We start from the raw sequence: 27,081 nt of genomic DNA, 5'->3' as shown, positions 1-27,081 counted from the left end.
TAAGATGAATAAATGAACATTGAAGTCCCTGAATAAAGTGACATGACGAGAGTGGTGTGACAGTACACCCCCTTCCTTAACCAATGGAATGAGAAGAAATTGTCAGATCTGACACAATTGTGGGTTGGTCATTTTGGTTTTAGGGTATAATTGAGGTTCATGGTGGGAGGGGTGTAGAGATGGTGGTTGAGGAGTTTTTGCATGCGGAAAGGCCGGTGTTGCTGTTTCCTAATCTTGAGCTGGCTGTTCCTGTTTGCTGTCTCCCTGACTTTGTCTTTGCCCCGTCAAATCTTCTTGAGGGGCTTTACTGCTTTTGTGGCCAGAGAGTAGATTTCTTATTCCTTTTGGGTTAGTATAGACAGAAACTGAGTTTGCATAATCATTTGCAAAGTATTTTTGTCTTTGAACCATTTGTCTCTTTGCCTTTCCACTCCTTTATGCACAATTATTGAGATGGAATCCATTGTAATTTCTCTAATTTTGTTTCTCCTGATGGTCTATGATTCATACTGCATTTGGTATTGATGAGTATTTTCACATTATTAGATAAAGCATTTGAATTACACAAATTAGTTCATTTTTATTAGAGGTGTTTATTCTTGAATTATAAATATAAAGAATTAGATATTAGTTTGCCAATACCTGTCAACTTAAAGATTGTATCACCACAAAATATTGAAGAAATAATAACGATATAATTAGGATTTTGTTAAGTCCGGTATTACACTCACCCAGCCTGAAGGGACTTATTGAGAAATGAATTTGGGACTTGTCTGTGGAAATGTATTAGTCCCTGAACGCTGGATGAGTTTTGGTAGCACCTTGATGGTTATAATTAAATATTTTGGCAAATTAATGGTTACATTAATGATTTTGGTTACTAATATGAAGAGTTAGTGTCTTGTTTTATGTAGTCTGGAAGTACGGGTACAGAGTTGCCTAAGATCCCAGGAAGTTATTTTAGCCTCAGAGGAAGAGTGTGGAAAGTAACACACTAGAGAAGTACTTTACTGTTGTTGTAATATTGAACAACAAAATGTAGTTGATATTATCTAAGGGACCTCTTCTGAAGTAAGTGGGTAAACTGGTTGTATTAGTGAAAGTCCTCTTCCAAAACTTTAGAAAGTACACCCAAAGTAGCACCAAGACCTCTTTTCACTTGATTGAGAGTAGAGTGACGCTGGTCGTTGTTCTAGTGGTTGCAAAAGGATCTCTTTGAGTGGATGAGCTATCTCTTTATTTAGTGGAGCAGACAAAGTAGCAGTGTTTTGTGTCGTTTCTAATAAGAATTTATTTAGAAAGACTTTGTAGTTCATTGCTGTATTATTTTGTAAAGGAAGGGTCAGATGTAGGAGTTCTACTGACGCCACAAAAAGTCGTGCTGGCATTGGTCAAACAGCGGGTGCGTAATTAGAAAGTATTGTGCTGTGATTGGTTGGTTGGTGTGAGTCGCGCTGGTATTGGAAAAGTGTGAGCAAATAGTGTGAGCAGAATTACAGAAAGATTTCCTTGATTTCTGAAATAGCTAGCGAAAAAGAGTGTTGGAAATGAAAATGGTAAAGATGATACAGAATTTCTTTAGAAAATATAGGCCAATAGTTACTAGAGTCGCCTGCCTTTTATATGTTGTTGGAGCGTGGATATCATTCATGTACATGGTTGGAGAATTGAATAAAGTATACGGAAGGTGATGGAGTTTTAGATTTTCCAGAGCATGGTACCGTTAAATGTAAGGATTTTGGAAAACTTGAGGAGACAAATGAATTTGTTGAAACCAAATCCCAGACCCATGCAGTATGAGGCGCTTGAAGAATGGGAACATGAGGCGTACAGGAGAGAGAGAGATAGGAATGGGATACAATATAAGAATACAATGAGATGGTATTCAGAGGCTAAATGGGATGCACAGATGAAAAGATGGAGGAGAGATGTAATCACAGAAGGGTTATATCCGGTGACGGTTGCTGAAGATCTGGTTGGAGGGAAATGCAAAGAGAAAAAGAATAATGTGAAAGGTATAGAAGCAGATATAGATCCAAATGAAATTGATGGTGAATTACTAGATGAGATGTTACTGAAAACCACTGGACAGCAGAGAGGCATGTGGGAGAGACAATAACCGAGAGTGGCAGGATGCCCCTTCCCGCGATCAGACGAATGCTATTGCCAGGTACTAAACCAACACGCACACACCCGCTACAGGTTTCTGTAGCCCGCAGATGTATGATGCGGATACACCGTATGTCGAGGGGACGACCACTATACTCTCCCTTGCTCCCCCTGGTGGGATTCCCTCGGAAAAGCGGGTACTACACTGCGGGAGCCCTACGGGTATGGACCGATCACGACATTACAGAGATGGAGGCGCTGTTTCACGAAGGACAACTGAAGACCTTTGCTCAGATGGTCGAGTGGTATGACCTCCCGCATGGACAGTTTTTACGACACAGACAAATCTTAGATAGCGGTAGCCACCACTGGAATATGCGGGACGGGGAGCCCCCCCCGACACATCCAGTGTTACACACGATACTGCGCATGGGGGTAGGCAGGCACCTAATCACATGGCATTACAAAGCGTTCCGGGAATTGACGGATGTTTCCCTGGATGGGCTCCGAGGGGCATGGGAGGACGACGTGGGCCGAGCGTTCCATGACACAGAATGGCGCCAAGCTCTGGAATTTCCCAAAAAGGTATCCAGGAACGCGCGATTCAAAAACATACAGTTTAATATCCTGCATCGAGCGTATCTCACACCGGATAAGCTTCACCGGTTCTACCCCGAGGCGCAATTCCTGTGCCCCCGCTGTCAGACACCAGAAGTAGACTTTAAACATATGTTTTGGGCCTGCCCGTCCATACAACGATATTGAGACAGGGCAGTCCGAACGACGACCAATCTCCCGAACATTTCCACTTGGGAGGCGTGCGCTCTGGGGATATCCCAGAAAAAGAAAACTGCAAAAGTACAATGGAAATTCGCATCCCTGGCCATTCTCTTAGCGAAAAGGAATATAGCTATGCATTGGAGAGCTCCTACGGGGCACTCGGAGGCAGCTTGGGCGGGAGCACTACTCAAATGGGGTGCAGCAGAGGAAGAGACACTACGAGAGGAAGAGGTAAAGGGCACCCGTAAACATCCAATATCCATGGAATGGGCGCAGCTCCTAATTCACTTCAAGCAGGAGCGAGCAGATGGGGAAACACGGGAAATGACGCAGCCTGCTCCCCACACCCCCTCCCTTTCCCCCACCACTAAGGACCCAATAACAATGATAGCGGTATAATAGACAAGTAGAAGAATCAACTAGGAGAGATGGACGAGCCCCCCTGAGTTTATCGCTCGCCCTTATGAAGGCCCACTTCCCCCCTAGATCACCTCGGGACGCATCCGACGTACCTACACACAGTCAACGCGTCACCCACCACGACCGCTTATCCTTGCCCGCCCTACATGTACCCCCCCCTCATGCTCCTCTTATTCATTTCCCTCCTCCCCTTTTTTTCTTTATCCTCCTTTATCGTTTTTCCTCTCCTTCCCACAGTTCATAGTTAATTCCATCGGCAGTTCAAAAACCGATACACTAGTTAAACGGAATAGATGTTCACATACGTCATAAGGGAAGAGCTACACAGACAGAAACGGGGAGAACAAGCTAACCCTAGCTATCACGGGACACACCGGTACAGTCGCAATGGTGCACAATACAGCCCATTGGAACAAACCAGTAGTAGATTTACGATCTTAGCAAGGTCAAGGGGTTCCAGGGACTAGGCAACCAATGCAATCACCCTTTGTAAACAGTAATGATACTTTACAATGATGTAAAAAGTGATTCATCGATGATATATTTGATGTACATTATGGAATGTTGTATGCAAAACCCTAATAAAAAAATTCAAACAAAAAATGAGATGTTACTGAAAAGACCTGCACCATTAATTGAAATAGAAGCTCCACAGGTTTTACAAGCTTCACAAGTTCCGTTAACCCCACAGTCTTCACAGCCAACACGAGTTCCACAGGAGAGAGGAATTAATGAGCTTAATGAAGCAATTGAAGAATTGACACAGAAAGTTAATCAGATGAGTTTAAATGCAGAGGCGTTGTCAGTTCCAGTGACAATTGGTCCTATAGTCTCAACATTTTTTGAGAGTGCATGCATTGACAGTTCCAGTGAATAGTGCTATGAATCGTAGTGGATCAGGATCAAATGAGATTGGAACATCGCTGATTGACATTGCAGAAAATCGGAATGTGATAGAAACAATAAAAAGGGGTGTACAAATGGAACCTAGAAGATTAATTCAGAATCTGAAAGAAACAACTCCCGTGTCAGGGGGTTCAGCGGGACCTTCACCAGAGGAGTTGGATGATTGGATTAGAAGAATAGTGCCTAATAAGTGTAAACCGAGTATGGATGTAGGCAGACTAAGAGTTGATGGGGAAGAAATGATTATTGATACAATAAGTCCAGAGAGATTGAGTAAATATCAGGAAGATGAGTTATTATTCTTGTGTAAGAATATTACATTGAGAGTGAAAATTTGCATGAGAAGCCTGCAGAAGCTGCAAAGCAATATGGAGTGAATATTGAGAAATGAACAGCTTTACAAAAGACATATAGGTTAGACTTTAGTGATAAAGATCTAAAGAGTTTGAATCCATCTGGTAAGAGAGAGAGTCTGCTGAAATGATACATCCTATGAGAGAAGTTCCAGGCGGCGGATATGTTCACATTCATTGGCTAAGACAGGATATATTGTCCTTTACAAATGAATTTCCCAGATTAAGAGAAAAGCCTGTTGAGTGGTACAAGCAGGTAGAGAGGTTTGTAAAAGTTCCAAAGATTTTGTTTTAAGATTTAGGTGGTTCAGCTGATTTATGGACTGAGTGTAAGATTGCAGTTGATTGGCCAAAAGATTAATATCCTAGAGACGTTAAAACTGGAGCACCTTCGGAAGAGGTGATGAAGAAATATAATCAAGTAATTACTTACTTTACTTGAAGAGTAAAACTGCCCCAAAACAAACAGATTAGGTTAAGATTGATAGGACGACATAGGAGACAAAAGAATCAGTACATGCTTTTTATGAGAGACTTTTACAGGTGTCTAAACAGTATAGTGGTTTTGAGAGCATAACTGACAAAGATATGGGACATTTTGTGAATAGGTTTGTGTTTGGATTGAAACCAGAAGTTAGGAATGTTACTTACCTTCGGTAACGATATATCTGTAAGAAACATTAGTTAGTTAGATTTCTTACCTTAGAATATCCCCAGGCGTCAGGCTGGATCCGGAAAGATTTTCGTCAACAATACCCTTGCGCGTCGCTAGGCGTCGTCTGCAGCTTCGCATCCGTCGTCGTGATCGCCAGGATGACGTCGGAGTACTTAGACGCCGCCCTCGCGCGCGGACGTCAGTTCTTGTGCATAGCTTTCCGAGCCAGGAACGCAGAGCCATGCAAGAAACCGACACTTTAATACCAGAAGGAGCATATGAATAATGCAATGATTTAACAATAAAATATATTGTATAATCCTGAATATTGTCCAGAAAAAAAACTCTTCCAGTAGAGTAAAGTCTGATTCTTGGTCTTTTATTCGGTTATTTCATAATTTCAGTCAACTTCATAATCAAGTTAATACAGTAAACAGCCGACGCGTTTCATCCCCATCTGGGACATCATCAGGGCTGTAAAGCAAAAAATATATAATCAAACAATCAATCAATCAATCAACAAAATATACATGACAGAATTCAATATATAAATTCTGTCAAAATGAACAATGATAATGGCGTATGGTGCACACTTCATAAGCCACCCATAATAATCACAGCATATTATAAATCTGCCTATTGAACATTCTTAATATTCCACTTATAAAAGTGTATCACTGTGAACATAAGCATGAGGAAACAAACAATTCATTGATATATATTAAATATAGCATTCAGGCAGAGAGTTATAACTCAAAAAATTCTTGTATTACATATAAACGAATTCTTGAAGCTAATCGTACACTCTACGCATTGCAATTTTCATATTTGTAACTCAGATCCACAAAGGCTCACCTATTCCAAAGTAATTGATTCCACATCCAAATCTGATCTCATATTATACACAGCAAGTTCTTAGTCAATCCTCTTGTGCACAAATCGAAGCCTGATTGGATTTCCCAAGTACTTATATTCAAGTCTGCAAGTCCCATATCTAATAAAGTATAAAAACAAAAAACAACGTGCCAAGTTCAAACACTCTGCCCAACATGAGTATGAAACCTACGTCTATGAAATCAAAAAAGCAACGAGCACCCCCTCTTACCATTTTAGGAGAGCATATCAGCAACTCCCCGCTTCCAGCGCGATAAATCCGGAATAAATCCAAACATTCGGCCGTCACCCTTTTTAAAACCCCTTTCCACCAATCATATTTCAGCTTTCATAACAAGAAAAAAGTGTTTCCCTTCACGTCCGCTCCCATGCACAAGTAGTGCGCATGTCTGTTCCGTCTGACCTAACCCCATACTTCCTGGTTGCCGCAACAAAACAAAAAGCTCTCTATCTGGTCCGCCGGCAGGTTCCGATCTAGTCATGAACTTTAAAACTATATCTTATAATGAAAATCCAAACCTCTCAATTCTCTTGTTAACAAATCAATTGTCTTTTAATCAATATGACACCCTCAATGCAGGGAAAAACAACACCCATTCATAATGCCATCCATTTCGTCCTGCCGGAAATGGTCCCTACGCGGACCACTCCTAATTAAAAAGCGTGTTCACTCTCCCCACTTTACTATATTCAGACAAGTGAAAAGAGGCGTCCCTTCGCCGCTACCCACACGTGTACCGAACATCTTCCCAATCCGCAAGTGCTTCCATTCATGGCAAAAGAAATTTCTCATAGCTAACCTTACAGCAAATTAGTAGTTCTTTTTAGAAAAAATATAAAATATATCAGGCAACAACACCCATTCTTAATGCAATCCATTTCATCCCGCCGGAAATAGTACCTGCGCGACCACTACCAATTACAAAGCGTGTTGACTATCCCATCCTTCTGTATTCAAACCAATCAAAAGAGGCGTTCATTCGCCGCTCCGCAAACAAGTACCGAACTTCTACCAAAACTGCAAGTACTTCCATTAATGACAGAAGAAATTTCTCATAGCTAACCTTGCAGCAAAATAAAGGATTCTTTTAGGATAAGATATATAAAATAAATAAGGCAACCTCCCTCTAAAGGGAAACAACACCCATTCATAATGCGATCCATTCAGTGCCGCCGAAAATACTACCTGCACAGACCTCTCCCAATCAAAAAGCGAGTTTACTATCCTTAGCCATCATCCGTCCCAAAATGCTGTTGAAATAAAGCGGAAGAGGTTCCGCTGAAAATGAATTCCAGTGTAAATCTGCCATTTCGGAAGTGGGGAATAATCTCTCTGATCTCCAAATATTCCGTTCTGAAAAACAGACTTAGTCTGTTACATAGCCAATGCCTAACCATAAATAGTCACTTGAACCAAAAAAAACCTTGACATCAATAACGCACATCAGGAGTAAACCCGATATATTCTGTCACCAAAGCAAAGTAAAAGAGAAAAATCACCTCTTGTACCTATCAGCATAAGCTTACGAGTCCCTCACATCACCGATGGCCTCCCATGCAGTATGCATAATATCATAAAAACACCAAGTAAATATAACAAACAAATATCTAAAAGACAGGCACCAATAGCTTTCCAAACTCCAACAGTCGTGATTAGTGGCACCCTATTACTCCTACATTTAAAAAAAATAAAAAATAAAAAGATCTCTCAACACGCAATATGCAACTACCACAAACCATAATACACACTTTGGTACCTAGCTGTGTCATCTATCCCCACATACTTCACCTTCTTATGACCTCATGTCAAAAAGTAATGTAATTCAGAGTCGATATTTAAACTTTCTGCACTTACTGATCCACCGTGCTTCTGCTTGTCTGATTCTTAACACCCAATCACCCCCTCTAATGTTGGGAATCACCTTTTGAATACCATGAAATCTGAAATCCTTAAGTGTACTGTGTTGAGCCTCCATATATGCATATAACGGTGATCTAATGTCTTGATTAATCACTGCCCGTCTGTGTTTTTGAATTCTCATTTTTAAGCTTCTTTTTGTACTTCCAATGTAAACTCTTTTGCGACCGCCTATGATTGCATAAATAACTCCCATACTGTTACAGTTAATAAATTCATTGATACGATAATGTTTTGTACTATTGTACGACAATTCTTTGATCTTGTTACAACCTAATGAACACACGTTGCAGGATCCACACACATAGAAGCCTTTAGGTGGCTGCGGTAACCAGTCATAATTAGCTGAAATAGTAGGTCGAACATAATTAGTGGATACCTTTTCTTTAATCGAGGGGCATCTCTTGAAAGTAACCACTGGTCTCTCTCCTATGACATCCACTAAGCCAGGTACACCTTTCAATAAATTCCAATTCCTTCCCAAAGCTTGCATAATCTTATCCTTTTGTAAACAATAAGTTGTAACAAAAGTTACAGGTCTTATGGATTCTTTTTTGATCTTCTGTGCTAACGTAGATTCTCTCTTAGTTTTTAACGCCCTTTCCCTAGCTTTTGTCAGGGTAACAGTTTTATAGCCCCTCTTGCTTAGTCTCTTCTGAAGACTGTCTAGTTCTATATGGAAATCACAATCCAAGCTACAATTCCTGCGTGCTTGAATCATTTCCCAAAAAGGAATGCCAGTAATCACGGCTGAAGGATGGAAGCTATCAGCACGTAATATCGAATTAGTAGCTATATTTTTTCTATACAATTTGCTGATAATCATATCATCCTTGACAGCTAGTTCTACATCCAAAAATTCTATTTTCTGGGTACTGAAATTGAGCGTGAATTTAACATTAAAATCATTCTGATTGAGGTAATCAAAATATTCGAGTAATGCAGTAGAAGAACCTCTCCAGATCATTAAAATATTATCGATAAAACTTTATCGTATCAATGAATTTATTAACTGTAACAGTATGGGAGTTATTTATGCAATCAAATACGGTTGCAAAAGAGTTTACATTGGAAGTACAAAAAGAAGCGTAAAAATGAGAATTCAAGAACATAGACGGGCAGTGATTAATCAAGACATTAGATCACCGTTATATGCACATATGGAGGCTCAACACAGTACACTTAAGGTTTTCAGATTTCATGGTATTCAAAACGTGATTCCCAACATTAGACTTTTTGACATGAGGTCATAAGAAGGTGAAGTATGTGGGGATAGATGACACAGCTAGGTACCACAGTGTGTATTATGGTTTGTGGTAGTTGCATATTGCGTGTTGAGAGATCTTTTTTTTTTTTTTTTTTTTTTAAATCTAGGAGCAGTAGGGTGCCACTAATCACGTCTGTTGGAGTTTGGAAAGCTATTGGTGCCTGTCTTTTAGATATTTGTTTGTTATATTTACTTGGTGTTTTTATGATATTATGCATACTGCATGGGAGGCCATCGGTGATGTGAGGGACTCGTAAGCTTATGCTGATAGGCACAAGAGGTGATTTTTCTCTTTTACTTTGCTTTGGTGACAGAATATATCGGGTTTACTCCTGATGTGTGTTATTGATGTCAAGGTTTTTTTTGGTTCAAGTGACTATTTATGGTTAGGCATTGGCTATGTAACAGACTAAGTCTGTTTTTCAGAACGGAATATTTGGAGTTCAGAGAGATTATTCCCCACTTCCGAAATGGCAGATTTACACTGGAATTCATTTTCAGCGGAACCTCTTCCGCTTTATTTCAACAGGATTTTGGGACGGATGATGGCTTTGGATAGTAAACTCGCTTTTTGATTGGGAGAGGTCTGTGCAGGTAGTATTTTCGGCGGCACTGAATGGATCGCATTATGAATGGGTGTTGTTTCCCTTTAGAGGGAGGTTGCCTTATTTATTTTATATATCTTATTCTAAAAGAATCCTTTATTTTGCTGCAAGGTTAGCTATGAGAAATTTCTTCTGTCATTAATGGAAGTACTTGCAGTTTTGGTAGAAGTTCGGTACTTGTTTGCGGAGCGGCGAAGGAACGCCTCTTTTGATTGGTTTGAATACAGAAGGATGGGATAGTCAACACGCTTTGTAATTGGTAGTGGTCCGCGCAGGTACTATTTCCGGCGGGATGAAATGGATTGTATTAAGAATGGGTGTTGTTGCCGGATATATTTTATATTTTTCTAAAAAGAACTACTAATTTGCTGTAAGGTTAGCTATGAGAAATTTCTTTTGCCATGAATGGAAGCACTTGCGGATTGGGAAGATGTTCGGTACACGTTTGGGTAGCGGCGAAGGGACGCCTCTTTTCACTAGTCTGAATATATTAAAGTGGGGAGAGTGAACACGCTTTTTGATTGGGAGTGGTCCGCGTAGGGGCCATTTCCGGCGGGACGAAATGGATGGCATCATGAATGGGTGTTGTTTTTCCCTGCATTGAGGGTGTCATATCGGTTCAAGGACAATTGATTTGTTAACAAGAGAATTGAGAGGTTTGGATTTTCATTATAAGATATAGTTTTAAAGTTCATGACTAGATCGGAACCTTACGGCGGACCAGATAGAGAGCTTTTTGTTTTGTTGCGGCAACCAGGAAGTATGGGGTTAGGTCAGACGGAACAGTCATGCGCACTACTTGTGCATGGGAGCGGACGTGAAGGGAAACACTTTTGCTCGTGATTACAGGTCTATAGTGATTGGAGGATGTGTATTCTTGTTATGAAAGCTGAAATATGATTGGTGGAAAGGGGTTTTAAAAAGGGTGACCGCCGAATGTTTGGATTTATTCCGGATTTATCGCGCTGGAAGCGGGGGAGTTGCTGATATGCTCTATTAAAATGGTAAGAGGGGGGTGCTCGTTGCTTTTTTGATTTCATAGACGTAGGTTTCATACTCATGTTGGGCAGAGTGTTTGAACTTGGCACGTTGTTTTTTGTTTTTATACTTTATTAGATATGGGACTTGCAGACTTGAATATAAATACTTGGGAAGTCCAATAAGGCTTCGATTTGTGCACAAGAGGATTGACTAAGAACTTGCTGTCTATAATATGAGATCAGATTTGGATGTGGAATCGATTACTTTGGAATAGGTGAGCCTTTGTGGAACTGAGTTTCAAATAAGAAAATTGCAATGCGTAGTGTACGATTAGCTTCAAGAATTAGTTAATATGTAATAAAAGAATTTTTTGAGTTATAACTCTCTGCCTGAATACTATATTTAATATATATCAATGAATTGTTTGTTTCCTCATGCTTATGTTCACAGTGATACACTTTTATAAGTGGAATATTAAGAATGTTCAATAGGCAGATTTATAATATTCCGTGATTATTATGGGTGGTTTATGAAGTGTGTACCATACGCCATTGTCATTGTTCATTTTGACTGAATTTATATTTTGAATTCTGTCATGTATATTTTGTTTATTGATTGATTGTTTGAATATATATTATTTACTTTACAGCCCTGATGATGTCCCAGATGGGGAAGAAACGCATCGGCTGTTTACTGTATTAACTTGATTATGAAGTTGACTGAAATGATGACATAACCGAATAAAAGACCAACAATCAGACTTTACTCTACTGGAAGAGTTTTTTCTGGACAATATTCAGGATTATACAATATATTTTATTGTTAAATCATTGCATTATTCATATGCTCCTTTTGGTATTAAAATGTTTTCTTGAATCAGTGGTTGGAGACGATGGGCCACTAGAAGTAGAGCATAATCTAATGAACATTTAGCAATTGTTAATGTGGTTTGAATAGCCTGCCAGTGCACCTAGAATCTTGGCCCACATCGTCTTGATTAGATTAAGAAACCAACACTGGTGCATAAATCTAGGGCCCTGAAAGGGATGTCCTTAACCCTAGATATCAGTTCGCAGAACAGGGAGGATGGGTGGGGCAGTAAGGAATCTAACTAACTAATGTTTCTTACAGATATATTGTTACCGAAGGTAAGTAACTTGTTCAACCTCAAAGAAACACGTTAGTTAGATTCCTTACCTTAGACTAGATACCCCAGCAATACTAACCCCGGTGGTGGGTCTGCGAACCAAGATCACACCAGGAAGTCCTGGAGAACGGAACGGCCAAAGAAGCCGTCTCTCCGTACTTGGCTGTCCAGGCAGTAATGCTTGGCAAACGTGTGCAGCGAGGCCCACGTTGCTGCCTGACAAATGTCCTGAAGAGGGACTCCCCGTCCCAGGGCAGTAGAAGCCGCTGTGGCCCGGGTGGAATGGCCTCTCAGCCCCACAGGAGGATTCTTCTTAGCCAAGGAATAACAGGCCTTGATGCATAAAACGCCCCACCGAGAGATGGTTCGCTTGTGCACTGCCCGCCCCTTCTTAGCGCCCACGTAGCCAACAAAGAGTTGGTCGTCCACCGGAACTGTTTTGCGCGGTCCAGATAGAAGAACAGTGCTCGTTTTGGGTCCAGACGGTGGAGCCTCTCTTCCTCTTTTGAGGGATGCGGAGGCGGAAAGAAGGTGGGCAGTGTAACAGACTGGCGAAGTGAAAAGCAGTTACAACCTTAGGGAGAAAGGAAGGACGAGTCCTGAGCACAACCTTGTCCGGATGGACAGAAAGGAAAGGAGGCTTAGAAGGTAAAGCCTGGAGCTCACTCACCAGTCTAGCAGAGGTGATGGCAACCAGGAAGGCAGTCTTAATAGTCAGAAGGCGAAGAGGACAATTATGAAGTGGCTCAAAGGGAGCGCACATCAGATAGGTTAACACCAGGTTCAAATCCCACTGAGGCATTACAAAAGGGACAGGAGGAAACATAGGAGTAATGCCTTTAAAGAATCGAGCAACAACAGGGGATTTGAAAATAGAAGGCTGATCAAGAAGCCGTAAGAAAGAAGAAATAGCTGAATGATATCCCTTGAGAGTGCCCAGAGCAGAGCTCTGCTGGGCCAGGTAAAGAAGAAAGAGGAGAACCTCAGAAAGAGGGGCGGAAAGGGGATGCACAGCCTTTGCTGTGCACCATGCCACAAATGTGTTCCACCTGCAGGTGCATACCGTTTTAGTGGAGGGACGCCTGGCTGCCAGAATGACATCACAGACTTCAGGAGGCAAGTCAAATAGCATCAACTGTCGCCGCTCAATCTCCACGCATGGAGGTGGAGGCTGGACAGGTTCGGATGGAGGACCGTCCCCTGCTGCTACGACAGAAGGTCCTCCTGAAGAGGCAGTCGAACGGGGGGATCGAGTGATAGACTGAGTAGCTCGGGATACCAGTATCTTCGTGCCCAATCCGGAGCCACAAGGATGACTTGGGCCCGGTCGCGCCTGATCTTCTTCAGCACTCTGGGCAGAAGTGGTATAGGCGGAAAGGCGTACAACAGACCGCAACTCCACTCGCGACGAAAAGCATCTCCGAGCGAGTGCCGCCTTGGAAATTCCAACGCGCAGAACTGATGACATTGCGCGTTCTCTTCGGCGGCGAATAGATCTAACCAAGGCTCTCCCGACTGCCGAAAGAGTCCTTGCGCCACGTCCGAGTTCAGACGCCATTCGTGATCCATCATGCACCGGCGGCTGAGTTCATCCGCCCTGGCATTCAGAGCCCGCCAGGTGTTGAACCACCAGGGTGAGGCCCTGGTGTTCCAGCCATGTCCAGAGGCGCAGAGCCTCCTGACAAAGGGTCCACGACCCCACCCCGCGCTGTTTGTTGCAATACCACATGGCGGTGGTGTTGTCTGTGAACACCTGCACTGCACTTCCCCGAACAAAGGGAAGGTATGCCTTTAGTGCAAGTCGGATCGCCCCCGCAGCTCCAATAGGTTGATATGGAGCCGGGACTCCGCCGGAGACCAGAGTGTCATGTCCCGCGGTCCCGGCTCGTCGACGCTGCAGTATTTAAGGAACCCCGAGGCAAGTAAACGCGCTTAGCGTTCTTGCTTCGAGATTCATTTCCGTCCCACGCTTAGCTGTCTGACTTCCGGTAGAGCATTTCCTGTTTCCGCCTTCGTGCTTGTGTGCGAAGGCGGCTTGCTGTATCGTTGCCGCTTTCTCCTCCATACGCGGCGTTTCGTCCTGCGATCATCCCCACCATCGCTAGCAGGTCGGACATCGCCTCTCTCCCCTTCGTGCAGAGAGAGAGGTTACTACAGAGTTCCTGGCTTTCTGTAGCGCTTAGTATCTGTTGTCTTTTCCAGTATTCGTGGCTCCAAAGCAGTGCTAAATCCCAAGCGCTTTCTTTCCTTTCAAGCCGGGCTGTTTCCATTGCACTCCCCGTTTGCTAGGGAGTGTCTGACTCCGCATATTCCCGCACCTACTGTATCAGTTGTCCTCCTCCTTATTTTCCCCGTTATTCCCTGCTTGTGGCACTCAAACCAGTGGCGAACACTGCCCTTTCTATCGGCCAGGCGTTTTTCAGTCTACGTTTAGCCTGGTAGTGTTCTTTTGAGTTGCACACACTAGTGTGGGTGTTTCCATACCATTTCCTATTATGAAAGTATCCAGTCGCTCCCTTGGGATATTTGCGTGGATCACTGTGCTGACTCTCCTTCCGACAGAATCACGGTAACAGCGCAATGCGCTGCTTTATTGTTCAATAAATGTATGCTTAAAATGAGAAGGGGAACTCAGGGGGAATCTTTATTGTTTTGACAGGTTGCGATATATGTCTCAGTAGAACAACTACCCTCCACAGTGGTCTCCAGGCAAAGTAGAATCCGGGGAGTCGGTAGTCCTTCAACAGAACTACTGGGGGTAAGCTGCATGAAGGAATAGAGTAGGCTCTAGTGTTGGTTCTTACTCCCTTCTAAAGTTGTGCTCTCATTTACGTAGGACGTTACAGTTGACTCCTTGACGCCTTCACTCTACAAGATTAGAAGTCACCATATAGTGGTAGGTGAAGTCAAGTGTCGAGTTCTACAAGAGGGTTGTTCTCATGTAATAGTATTTACACAGTCTTTATTTTTACAGGGTGTGTGCGAGGTGTGTGTCCCCTTTCTTCAGTACCAGACGCCAGTTACGCCCTTGAAGTGCAAACCCGCCTTCCCTTGTTTTGTTACCCTGTTATCCCCTGGCGAGTCTTCCGAATCACTAGAGTCTGATAGAGTCGGAAGACCGCTGGGGAAGGCTGAGGTATTCTCATCAGGTTCCTGACGCTCCTGCAGAACTTCCTGGCAGCCCTTACACAGAGGCCTCTGATCTCCGCCTCTCCCATGTGGCCCCCCCATCCCAGGAGGAACACATCCATCACCACTACGTGTTCCGGTTGTGGTAGGGAGAGGGATCTGCCACTGACCCAATCGCGGTCCGTGAGCCACCACTGCAACTGTCTTGCAGTGCCCTCCGAGATCAAGACATGGTCGGACAGGTTGCCCCGATGCTGGGCCCACTGAAACTTCAGGTCCCACTGCAGAGCCTGCATCCGCCACCTGGCGTAATGTACCAGCAGGATGCAGGAGGCAATCAGACCCAGTAGCCGCAGCATCAATCTCACCAAAACCCGGGATAAAGGCTGGAAGATCGGTTTCAGAGCCTGAATATCCCGAACCCTCTGTTCCGGAGGATAGACCCGGAACTGCGCTGAGTTCAGAACTGCTCCGATGAAAAGGAGCTTCTGGGAGGGACTCAGATGCGACTTCGGCACGTTGATTGAAAACCCCAGCAAATGTAGGAGGTTGGCCGTAGTCTGGAGGTGAGAGACGACTGCCTGGGGCGAGTCTGCCTTCAACAACCAGTCGTTGAGATAAGGGAAGACTGGAACCCCTAATCTGCGCAGATGAGCTGCGACCACCGCCATCACTTTCGTGAACACCCGGGGAGCACTGGTGAAGCCGAAGGGGAGCACAGTAAACTGAAAGTGCTCGTGGCCCACCGTGAACCGCAGGTAACGCCGGTGGGCCGGCAGGATGTGGAAATAAGCGTCCTGCAAGTCCAATGCTACCATCCAGTCTCCAGGGTCTAGGGCAGCCAGAACCTGAGCTAAGGTGAGCATCTTGAACTTCTTCTTCCGGAGGAAGGCGTTGACGCTCCTGAGGTCCAAGATAGGGCGTAGGCCCCCTTTGCCCTTCTTGGGAACCAGAAAGTAGTGGGAATAACAACCCCAACCTAGATCTGGGCCACGAAAGCGCTCGATGGCCCCCTTGGCCAAGAGGGCCGTAACTTCCTCATGTAGAAGTTGCAAGTGATCCCCCGACATGCGGTGGTTCTGCGGTGGCATGGCTGGAGGGGGTCGCCTCGAAGGGGAGGGAGTAGCCCCGTCGGACGATTTGCAGCACCCACCTGTCCGATGTGATGGTACACCAGTGGAGCAGGTGATGGCGAACTCTGCCTCCCACTGGCATGGGATGGGCCTGAAAGCTCGGACTAGGAAGGCTTTGAGGCAGATGCTGCTGGGGCAGATGTGGGCTGACCGGCTCTCTGTCCCCCCGCTACGCCTCGGCGTAATCCACGTCCGCGTTGAGGCTGGTTCTGCGGCCTGTGGCTAGACGGACGTGAGGGGCGCCCCTTCCTTAGCCACGAAAGGGTGTGCCACTGGAATCAAGCTATCCTGGCTGAAGAGGGGTGAAACCCCGAAACCGGTCCTAGGATGCTTGTTTCCGGTCCAGAGAGGACCTGCCTTGGCAGTTCGGGCTGGACTGTTCCCATGAGGCACAGGGTCAAGACTGATTTGCATATAGCCAGGTCTAAACTGGGGTGGCATGGTGTGCAAGAGAATGATGGATTTAACCCAGATCTCTTGACTGGGGGTGAATGTTTTGATTTGTTCTGCATTCCGTCCATCAATTGTGTGTCTTTTGCTTTCTCACGAAAGGGGCGAAAAGCGGAAGTTTGCGGACGTGGGGCCGAGAGGCCCAAGGACTTGGCCATAGCCCTGGAGTCCTTAAAGTGCTCCATCACACTATCCGCTTTGTCGCCAAAGAGGCGACGGCCATCAAAGGGCATGTCCATAAGGGTGCTCTGGACATCCCCGGAGAAATTCGTGGACCTCAGCCAGGCGTGGTGACGAATCGCCACCGTGGTCGCAAGTGCCCTACCTAGCGAGTCTGTTGTGTCAAGCCCACATCGTATCAAGTACCGTGCCGCATCCCGCCCCTCGGCCAGAGCCTGGGCGAGCCGTGTCTGGGCCTCATCTGGACACTGGGGCAGCACGTCTGCCACCGTATCCCACAAAGAGTGGGAGTAACGGTCCAAAAGGCACGCGGTGTTGATAGACCGCAACCCTAAACTAAGAGAGTAGAACAGTTTCTTTCCAAACTGTTCTAACCTTTTGGATTCCCGATCCGGGGGTGCGGACAGGAAGGCGGTCTGGGAGGTAGAGGCCTGGATAACCAGGCTCTTAGGCGTGGGGTGCACCGACAGAAAGCTGGGGTCGCCCGGTGCGGGGCTGTGGCGCCGGGCCACGTTCCGTCCACAGGAGGGACTGTGGAGGGCTTGGACCAGGTGCCCATCAGAACGTCTGTCAGTGCTTCCTTGAACTGCAGCAGAGGCTCCGAGGAGCTTATCGGTGGTTGAAGCACTTCAGTGAGGAGGTTAGTCCTCACGGCCACTGCAGGGAGCTCTAGCTGAAGAGCCTCGGCAGCCCTGCGCAGCACCACAGAATAGGTAGCACCCTCCTCCTTAGCCACGGAAGGAGGAGAGATTAAGCCAGTGTCAGGGGAGGTATCAAGACCACTGGCATCCCCCAGCTCTTCTGCCCAGTCCGGAGATAACTGGCACTGGTGTGCCAGAGGGTCCTCAGACCCCTCGCAGTCGTCCCCGTCATCCGACTCCTGGTAAACAGGTGGAAAGGTCGGAGCCGGGCAGTAGATGAATCTGTCATCCATCGGCGCCAGATACAGCGCCGGGCGGCGCTGCTCCGACGCCGGGCCCGGACCGGGACTAAACCTGGGGACGACGTTGTCCGAAGACGGCGCCGGGGGCGGCTACGAAGCGGTCGACACCGTCGGAGGGGTCGTAAGGTCGACCGGCGTCAACCGGGATCCAGGCTAGGCCCCCCAGTCGCACCTGCGGGGTCCAAAGGCGTGCCGGCAGGTCTCGACGGCGGAGCGAAACTCCTCAAGGCCACGAGGAAGTCTTGAATCTCCGTCTGAGTCGCATCGGGCCCAGGGACCGAGAGGTATGGGGCCAGATGCGACTCCTGCGGCTCCAACAGAGCCGCGCGGGTGGTGCCACCCGAACCCTCAGCCGAGTCTGGCGACCGGTGAGGAGAGTCAGAAGAGCGATGTCCTCTCTTCGACTTCTTGCTGTGCCTCGACTTACCGGAATGCGAGGAGTTGGACCCCGACAAGCGGTTATGGCTGCGGCTCTGCGACCGGTCCTTGGGCGGCGCGGAGCCGACTGCCGGATCTCGAGCAGCTTGCGGGACCGCTCCCGCCTAGCTTTCGAGGTCAAGGCCCGGCAGTCGAGGCACGACTCGGCATCGTGGTCGGCCCCAAGGCAGTAGAGACACCGGCGGTGATGATCCGTGACCGACATCAGGCGGTGACAGGCGTCGCACGGCTTAAACCCAGGCATCCCTACCGGCACCAGGAGTCGAGGTCGACTCGAAATAGGAACCAAAAAAGTTCCAAAAGTTTAGTCAAAAAGTGACTAAAAGGGTATGCTCTTCCCGGATCTGCGCTTACTGGCGCGGAAAAAACAAGAACTGACGTCAGCGCGCGAGGGCGGAGTCTAAGTACGCGGAGCCGCAGACGACGCCTTGCGGCGCGCAAGGTTATTGCTGATGAAAATCTTTCCGGATCCAGCCTGACGCCTGGGGATATTCTAAGGTAAGGAATCTAACTAACGTGTTTCTTTCAGATATGGTACAGCAGCATCTGATTTGTTATCAAAACAAGACAGTTGATGAAATTCTGAAGTATGCAAAATACTGTAGTGACGATATTGAGTCAAGGCATAAGAAACTGAAAGAGAAAATGATGTGGGCACAGGTGAAAGCAGCACAGCAGAAAAATTTAAATTTTGTTGATTCTTCTCAAACAGGTTTAAAGTAAAAGGGTAGAAACAGAATTTTCTGAATGGTCAGGCACCTAATATGAATGTTGTACTAAATGGTGGTGTTCAGGTGCAAATTCAGGGAAAAGGTAAAGGTTAAAACAATAGAGAAGAGATGAAAAAGAAATATCCTTGTCATGCGCGCGGGAAGATGGGACATTGGAAGAACGAGTTTAAGTTCTTTTTAGGAAATAATGGAATGGTTCAACATTTTAATCCACAGATGCAGAATGAAGTGGTTATGAATCAACAACAGATGCAGATGCAGCAGCAACAGGTAGTTACACCACAGGTACAGCAGGTACAACAGGTACAAGTGCCTCCAGCTCCAATGCCTAATAATGTGAGTGCTCAGGTACAAAGATACAGTACGAATGCTGGATTTCTTTTGGTTGAACAAGTCGGTAAGAATCAAAATGTACAAATGATTTCACAATACTGGTTACAGTGTCCTGAGAGTGATTCAGATTCATCTCAATGGCGGTGCCTGAGGTGGGAAGAAGAGTGTGGGCTTGGCGCAGCTCTGGAGGTAGATCAGTCTGGTCCTTTTGTGGATGGGAAAGTGGTAGCTAATTATATTACATTCCTTGTGGACACTGGTGCTACCCATTCTACTGTGAGAGCAGCAGAAATTCCAATCCTACCCCTCTCGGGAGAAACTATCCAAGTTGTAGGAGTGTCAAATGAGGTAATTAAAAGTCCGGTGACCAAACCAATGGTGGTTCACATTGGATAGTTTAGAGATTTGCATCGGTTTGTGATGTGTGACACAAGTGGAGAGGTGTGGCTCACTGGTTAGAGGAAGCAGACCCAGAAGCAGAGGACGGCCCGGGACCAGGGTTCAATCCCTGACGCAGCAGGGTCGTGGATCAGGGCCAGCGGACTCGATAATTCTCGCTTCGGTGCCTACTCTAACCAGGGATCACACTCGGCGACTCTGGGCATTAGCTTGCCTCATCTCCACAACGGCCCCCCACATTCGCCGGGGATGCCTGGTTTCACCTTGGAGATACCCTGGAGGGACCATCTCACAGGGATAGCCAGGACGGGTTTCCCAGCGGTCTACAGTGCCAGGACGCCTCAGGGCAGCAATGCGCTTTACAAGACACATACATTTACATTCACAAGTACGGTAAACCTTTTAGGTAGAGACTTGTTGTGCAAAATGAATTGCACCATCTAATCTACACCAGATCGCATAGCTTTTCAAATGCCAGATAAAGATGTTGCTTTGAAGGTGATGTTAGCAAGACAAGGGACAGAAGTGAATGATTTATATCCTTTATATATAGTGAAGGATGTAGCTGTTGAATTGAAAGATACAGTGATGACTGATGTGTAGAACTTTACAGGGCAACACATTTGATTAATGAAAGGAGTTGATCCTATTCAAATTTCAGTCAAACAAGGAGCAGAGTTTCCAAAAACACCACAGTATAAAATGAGATCTGGAACTATTGCAAGAGTTACTCTTGTAATTGTGTAAAGGATTGAACAGGGTATCCTGAGAGAAATATTAGGGAGTCCTTGTAATTCACCTATTATGGGAATTAAGAAATCGAGTGGCAAGTATAGGATTGTGCAAGACCTGATAAAGGTGAACAAGATTGTGGACCCTGTTGTCCAATAGTGCCAAACCCAGCAGTGATTCTTTATCAAATTCCCTGTAATGAGGATGGTTCACCGTGATTGATTTGTGCCAAGCATTTTTCTCGATACGTTTACATCCGGATAGTCAATATCTTTTTGCTTTCCGGTTCGGAGGCCGTGTTTTGGCATGGTGCCAACTTCCTCAAGGATATACAGAGAGTCCTTCAATCTTTAATCAGATTTTGAAAAAACGTGCCTGGAGTCATTGGTAATGCCAGAAGACTCAGTATTGGTGCAATACATATATGACCTATTAGTGGCATCAAAGACACGAGAGGCATGTGTGACAGATACAATTGCTCTACTGAACCATTTGGCAGTAGGTGGGCATAAAGTGTCACCAGCAAACTTGGAATTTTGCCAGAAAGAGGTTCAAAATTTGGAACACAAAATTGAGAAAGGAGTCAGGAAAGTATCACAAGATTGGATTGCTGTGATATTGCAAATGGGTCCTCCCAGAACACAGAAAGAAGTTTGAATGTTTCTGGCCATGGTCGGATAGTGCAGACAATGGATAAGTGGTTTCTCACTGATAGCCAAGCCATTACAGAGATTGACTCACAAAGATGTAGTCGGTCCAATCCAATTGGTTTAAGAAAGTATGAAGGCTTTTATTGAGTTGCAAGGCAGTCTTTGTCGAGCACCTGCATTAGGAATGCCAGATTATTGTAAAGATTTTGCGTTGTTCTGTTGCGAGAAAGATGGATGTGCACTTTCAGTTTTAACGCAAACACATGGCATGGCGCATCGTCATGTCATATTTCTCTGCTACTTTGCACTCAGTGGTGGCAGCATTGCCAGGTTGTTTGAAAGCAGTGGCTGCTACATGTGTGAGTCTGGAGCAGAGTGAATCAATTGTAATGGGACATTCAGTGAAAATGTATGTGCCACATTTTGTTTAAATTTTTCTGAAAGGACATGAACGCAGCATCTTACGAGTAGTCGCTTGACTAGATATGAGAGAGTGATCTTGGGTGCTAAGAATGTTACAATAACAAGATGCACATCACTAAATACAGCAACTTTGCTGCCGAGTACAAGTTGTGAAGAAGTGATTTTTGGATGTGACAGAGTTGTGCACCAAACCAAGGCCTGATATAAAATAAACCTTTGTCAGAATCAGACTGTGTGATGTTCATAGATGGTTCTTGTCTGAGGAACGAAAGAGGTGTTTTGCAAGCTTCTTATGCTGTGTGTACAGTGGCCATGGTTCTTGAAGCATCTTGTCTAAAAGGGGTAAATTCAGCACAAATTTCAGAATTGGTTGCTTTGACAAGAGCTTGCATAATTGGCAAAAATTGAGAATAACCATATTTACGGATAGTCAATATGGTTTTGGAGTGGTGCATGATTTTGGACAATTGTGGATGCAACGCGGGTTTCTGACTTCTTCAGGATCCCTGATTAGAAACAGCACAAATGTAAAGGACTTGCTGGATGCATTACAGTTGGCCAAAGAAATTGCAGTGGTCAAATGTCTGGCACATAAATCAGGAAATTATACTGTGACCAGTGGGAACAGATACGCAGACCAAGTGGCTCGCTTTTGTGCACAAAATTTAATTTCAAGCAACAAAGGGACAGAGAAGAAGAATCCAAATTGTCACTTGATGTTCTCTTTGGTAGAGACATGGAAGGAAATTAGACAGTTGCAGGAAGAGGTCAGTGAGGAAGAAAAAGAGATTTGGATTAAATCAGGTTGTACACGCAGTGTGGGTGTGTACAGATGGTAGGCCAGTAATGCCAGATTGCCTATTATTGTGGCCAGGATGTACCATGGATTGACACATGTGGGAAGGGATGCCATGATTAAACTTTTTAAGCAGTCCTGGTATAACCCCAAGTTCAGGGTTATTGCCGAGAGTCTTTGTCAAAGATGTATAGTTTGCCAGCAGCAGAATCTAGGGAGAAAGACTGTTATTAGTTGGGGACAAATTAGAAAAGTAGCAGGACCATTTACACGGTTACAGGCTGACTTCATAGATCTCCCTCCTTGTAATGGACTGAAATATGTGTTGGTTGTGGTTTGTCCGTTATCTCGTTGGGTGGAAGCTTATCCAACAAGAAGAAATGATAGTTTAACAGCTGCTAAATTGCTTTTAAGAGAGATCATTCCTAGATTTGGATTTCCAGTCTCTTTAGAAACGGATAGAGGCACAATAATGAAATAATTCGGATGATTTGTGCAGCTTTACAAATTGAACAGATGCTGCTTTGTGCCTATTGACCGGAAGCCTCAGGTGTGGTCGAGCAAATTAATGGCACTATTAAATCCAGGCTATCAAAGGTGTGTGCATCCACAGCTCCGAAATGGCCAGATGCTCTACCCTTGGTACTGAGGAGTCTGAGAAGCACTCCTGATAAAAAAAGGTTGGAATATCCCCTCACAAAGCCATAATGGGGAGAGCAATGAGACAGCCGATTGTACCAGCAAATCAACTGATGAATATTACTGATGATCTAGTGCTCGATTATTGTAAAGGATTGGCTCATGTGGTGCGTTCTTTGTCTCATCAAGCTGGAAAAGTTGCAACCACAACACAGCAAGAGCAAGCACATGATTTAAGTCCAGGAGAGTGGATCCTGGTGAAGAAACACGTAAGAAAGTCATGTCTGGAGCCTCGTTGGCACGGGCCATACCAGGTAATACTTGTGACAACGACAGCATTAAAGTGTGGTGGCTTGCCGATTTGGATACATGCGAATCATACAAGAAGAGTCCCAAGTCCACTTGGTAGACTGGAGGAGGAAGAACAGCAACTGGCAGAGAGTCAAGTTGAGCTAGAAGCTGCAGAGCCTGAGGCCACAGAGACCGAAGGTGCAAATCCTGAAACTGTTGAACCGGAACAAAGTCGAATAATGTGGGCACCAGCTACTGGGGTTCATAAGACTACTGTTGAAGTCAATGATGGAGAAGTGTTGAACTAAAATCGAGAACAAGTGCAACAAAGAAAGGAATCGAATAAGAGGAGTTGCGAACAGAGGAAACTGTTAACGTTAAGAAACCAAGAAAAGGTGATGTGTGGAAAACAGGAGTGAAAAGATTGAACTACACTCTGAAAAAGAAAACACCAGAAACAATAGTAGAAGTATCAAGCCAGACTGAACAGAGTGAGTCGGAAGAAGATACAGTTCGTAAAACAAAAAGAGCAAGAGTTCCAAACAAGAAATACACAGCACCTGAATGGACATATGTGGTGCTGGAAGAAATTGAGCACACAGATCAGAGCAAAGAAAATGCTGGTGTAGAACCAAATGACGCAAACAGTTACAAGTCACCCTAAAAGAACTGTGTAAACTAGGGTGCAGAAAATTGAAAGTTCTTTCAGAGAACTGAAGCAGAGATTTAATCAAAGGTTGTGAAGATATTTAAATATATACATATATAAAAAAGAAAAAAGAAGAAAAAAGAAAAAAGGGGGTGAAGAAAGAAGGTTTAAAGTGTTTGGATACACTACTTTGGATAGTTTTTCATAATAGTTTTTAAGTTTTTTAGAATCTATACAAATGTTTCTAGAAATGGCAGATACAATAGAGACTGATTATCAAAATCGTAGTTTTAAACGTAAATGTATTAATGCTTGCTTCTTTAGTATCCTATTACTAATGTTGATATGGTTAACACTAATTGTTATTGTGCCTGTCTTTATGTTAGCTAATGGAAATATTACTAACAGTGTGATGAGTGAGAACATAGATTCTAAAGGTCTTAAAGAGGTCTCACATACTAATGTAGAGAGAATGGTAGATGACAGTATCTATCATCTGGATAAGTCAACTTATGACTTTTCATTAAATGTTTTTACTAAGTTGTTGCACGAATATGTGGACACCATGAATGTGAGAGATTTTTATGTGTGCAGGCAATTACCATTGTCTGTCTCAGAGGGGTTGACTTACCATCACCTACCTTTAACATGTGGAGTGTCTTGTAGTGTCTTAACTAGTCTTTTTTATGAGAAGGGTAGCGTACAATATTATTATTCTAACATGGATTTTGTATTTTCAAAAACTCCAATTATAAAGGACATGAATAGGGTAAGTAGTGCTAAAGATGCAGAGTTTATGGAGGAATTTTTCCATTCAACAAAACCAATAGATACAGTATATGCGCATTGGAAAAATTTAACTTGTAGTTTCCGGTTTGAAGAAATAGAATTTATTAACATGGTAGAGGATAGAAGGCAACATTTTAAGACAAAAGCTGCTGAGCAAAAGTCTCATGTACCTCCATGGCCTTCTAGAGAAGGAAATTATAAAAAGGTTAAGACATACACTGCCATGACTCTGGATGGGCACCATAGCTGGAAGCTTTGCTTGCTTAGATTAAAAACTGAATATAACAATTATTTCATTGGTTCTAGTGAGTGTGTCCATGTTTTTCCAATTACGGGAGGATGGGGAATAAGAGGAGCAATTGATCCTGTCTTTCCAGGAATCTATTATGTGTGTGGTAAGAATGCCTACTATGGAATGAATGAAGTAAAGAATGGAGTAATGCGTAGTAAAAGGGGAGCACGTTTTTCAGAAATGGTGGGAGATATTTTTGGAGCATTGATACCTTCAGTTGGAGTCATTCTAAATTCACATAAAATTAGAAAATTGCCCACAGTGGTTGATCGATTATCAACAGACACTGCTGGTGGGTTTTTGATGATTGATACTGAAATGGTTGCAATCAGGTCTAAGGTTTTACAAAATCGACTTGCCCTTGATGTATTATTGGCCAAAGAGGGCAGAGTGTGCAATATCTTGAAAATACAACAATGCTGCACATATATCCCTGATAAGAGTAAGAGTTTGGAGGGTTATATCAGAAATATTACAAATCATGGAGAAGATTTGGCTGAAATGAAGGTTGATGGTGCTTGGGAGAAACTTGGTAAGAGTTTCTCCTCTGTGGGTAATTAGTTGCTGCTTTTGCTACTGTTTGAGTGCTGCATAAAGACCTTACACATTGCCTCTAAGTTAAGCCTGACTGATTTGTGCCAACCTTCCAAGGGGTTAAGCATAGGTTAATTTAGGGACTTCTGTAGTCACCCTGACAATGACTATGGTAGTTTCTTGAGTAGGGCTTTCACCCTATTCAACTAATAACCCATTTCTTACAGCCGCACACAGACTCAAAAGTGCACATATGTATGCACACAAACAAAGATGCATGCACAGTGAGGCTCGGACGTGATCTCAGCTCTGGATCTAGCCCCTGCTCTCCTCAGATCCTGGACTGACACAGCACCCAATTGAAAAGCTTTCTCTCTGGCTCCTGCCTACTCACATTTAGGTGATTTCGCTCTGGCTCCTGCTAGCACTCTTGTTTCCTGACCCACTGTTCTCACATATAGCATGACTGATAGAGTGGGGCCTACAACATGTCAGAACTGCTTATTACTTTGCTAGATTTAGAGTTAATACAGATCGTCACTTTTCAGACCTCGTAGGCTAAAAGACTGTGTGTTTGTGTAGCATGAGGTCCTAGCATTGGTTTGTCAATCTTAGGGCCTTGAAATGAGCAGTACAGTCTTCTTTAATGTGCATAAACCCTCTGAATGGTGTACTGAGCTAAGCCTCACCTTGGAAACCACTTCAGCGGTATTGGCGACATACCAGTGACTCCTGGCGATTTGTGAAATACTCATGACTTAGATATTTATAAAGCAGTAATGTGCCAAACAGATTTTTGCTGCTAGCAACCCTCCCATGCCGACAACTACAAATCGCTGAATATGCAGATTAGGTGTAAGAGCAGACGAGTAGTAGTAAGCAATCAGAACCAATGCATAACAACCTGGAGCACACAACTGCCGGTCATGTGCGGCCAAGATTGACAAGGAAATAAACATGGATATATATGCACAACATACACAGAGAAATGTGTTAGCAAATATAACCGACTCATCAGCTGGCTTCTCCAGATTATGTTAAAATGAGAGTAGATCAGCATCCACATTATACCGGTAAATAAATATATACCTTTTTATACTGTGCACTATAAAGAGTTTTTAACGTACTTAATCCTAACAAAACCAAGTGTTTCAAAATAAAGGTAGAAAAAATAAGTTTAAAAAAAAAAAATCACCTGGGTATCTTGTTTTTCCTCACATGCTTGCGCCCAAGGACTGCCCCTTTGTGTTGTGTCGCTTTCCTCTGAAATGTATTTGTAAATGGGGGACCAAGACTGCGACGATGATGACGGGTAGATATTACAGTCTTCTGATGTATTGTACTGACACTCCATTTGAGAACTTAAGCTACTCGACTCTAGAACTGGTGATAACTGGTGAGAAAAAGTAAGAATATATACATGTTAACAGATATAAGAAAAAAAAACTTCTTATTCCATATAATACTGAGACCCAAATAAACCTTTTGGTCTTAGACTGTTTCTCACCATTACAT

The 27,081-nt window shown here is 44.2% G+C and overlaps 1 protein-coding gene across 2 annotated transcripts in view; it reads right to left on the bottom strand.

The window, feature by feature from the left end:
* REDIC1 (regulator of DNA class I crossover intermediates 1) overlaps positions 1-27,081 on the bottom strand; it is a 960,655-nt gene that overhangs the window by 454,266 nt on the left and 479,308 nt on the right. For both annotated transcript variants that reach the window (XM_085654103.1, XM_085654104.1), the window contains one exon: positions 26,762-26,959. In XM_085654103.1, coding sequence (XP_085510229.1) covers positions 26,762-26,959 — 198 coding nt within the window. The remainder of the gene's footprint in view (positions 1-26,761; positions 26,960-27,081) is intronic.

This window comes from Triturus cristatus, chromosome 4_1 (assembly GCF_964204655.1).
Source record: "Triturus cristatus chromosome 4_1, aTriCri1.1, whole genome shotgun sequence".
Classification (NCBI taxonomy): domain Eukaryota; kingdom Metazoa; phylum Chordata; class Amphibia; order Caudata; family Salamandridae; genus Triturus; species Triturus cristatus.
The sequence above is the reverse complement of the archived record's forward strand: the minus strand, read 5'-3'. Positions and strand labels throughout refer to the sequence as shown.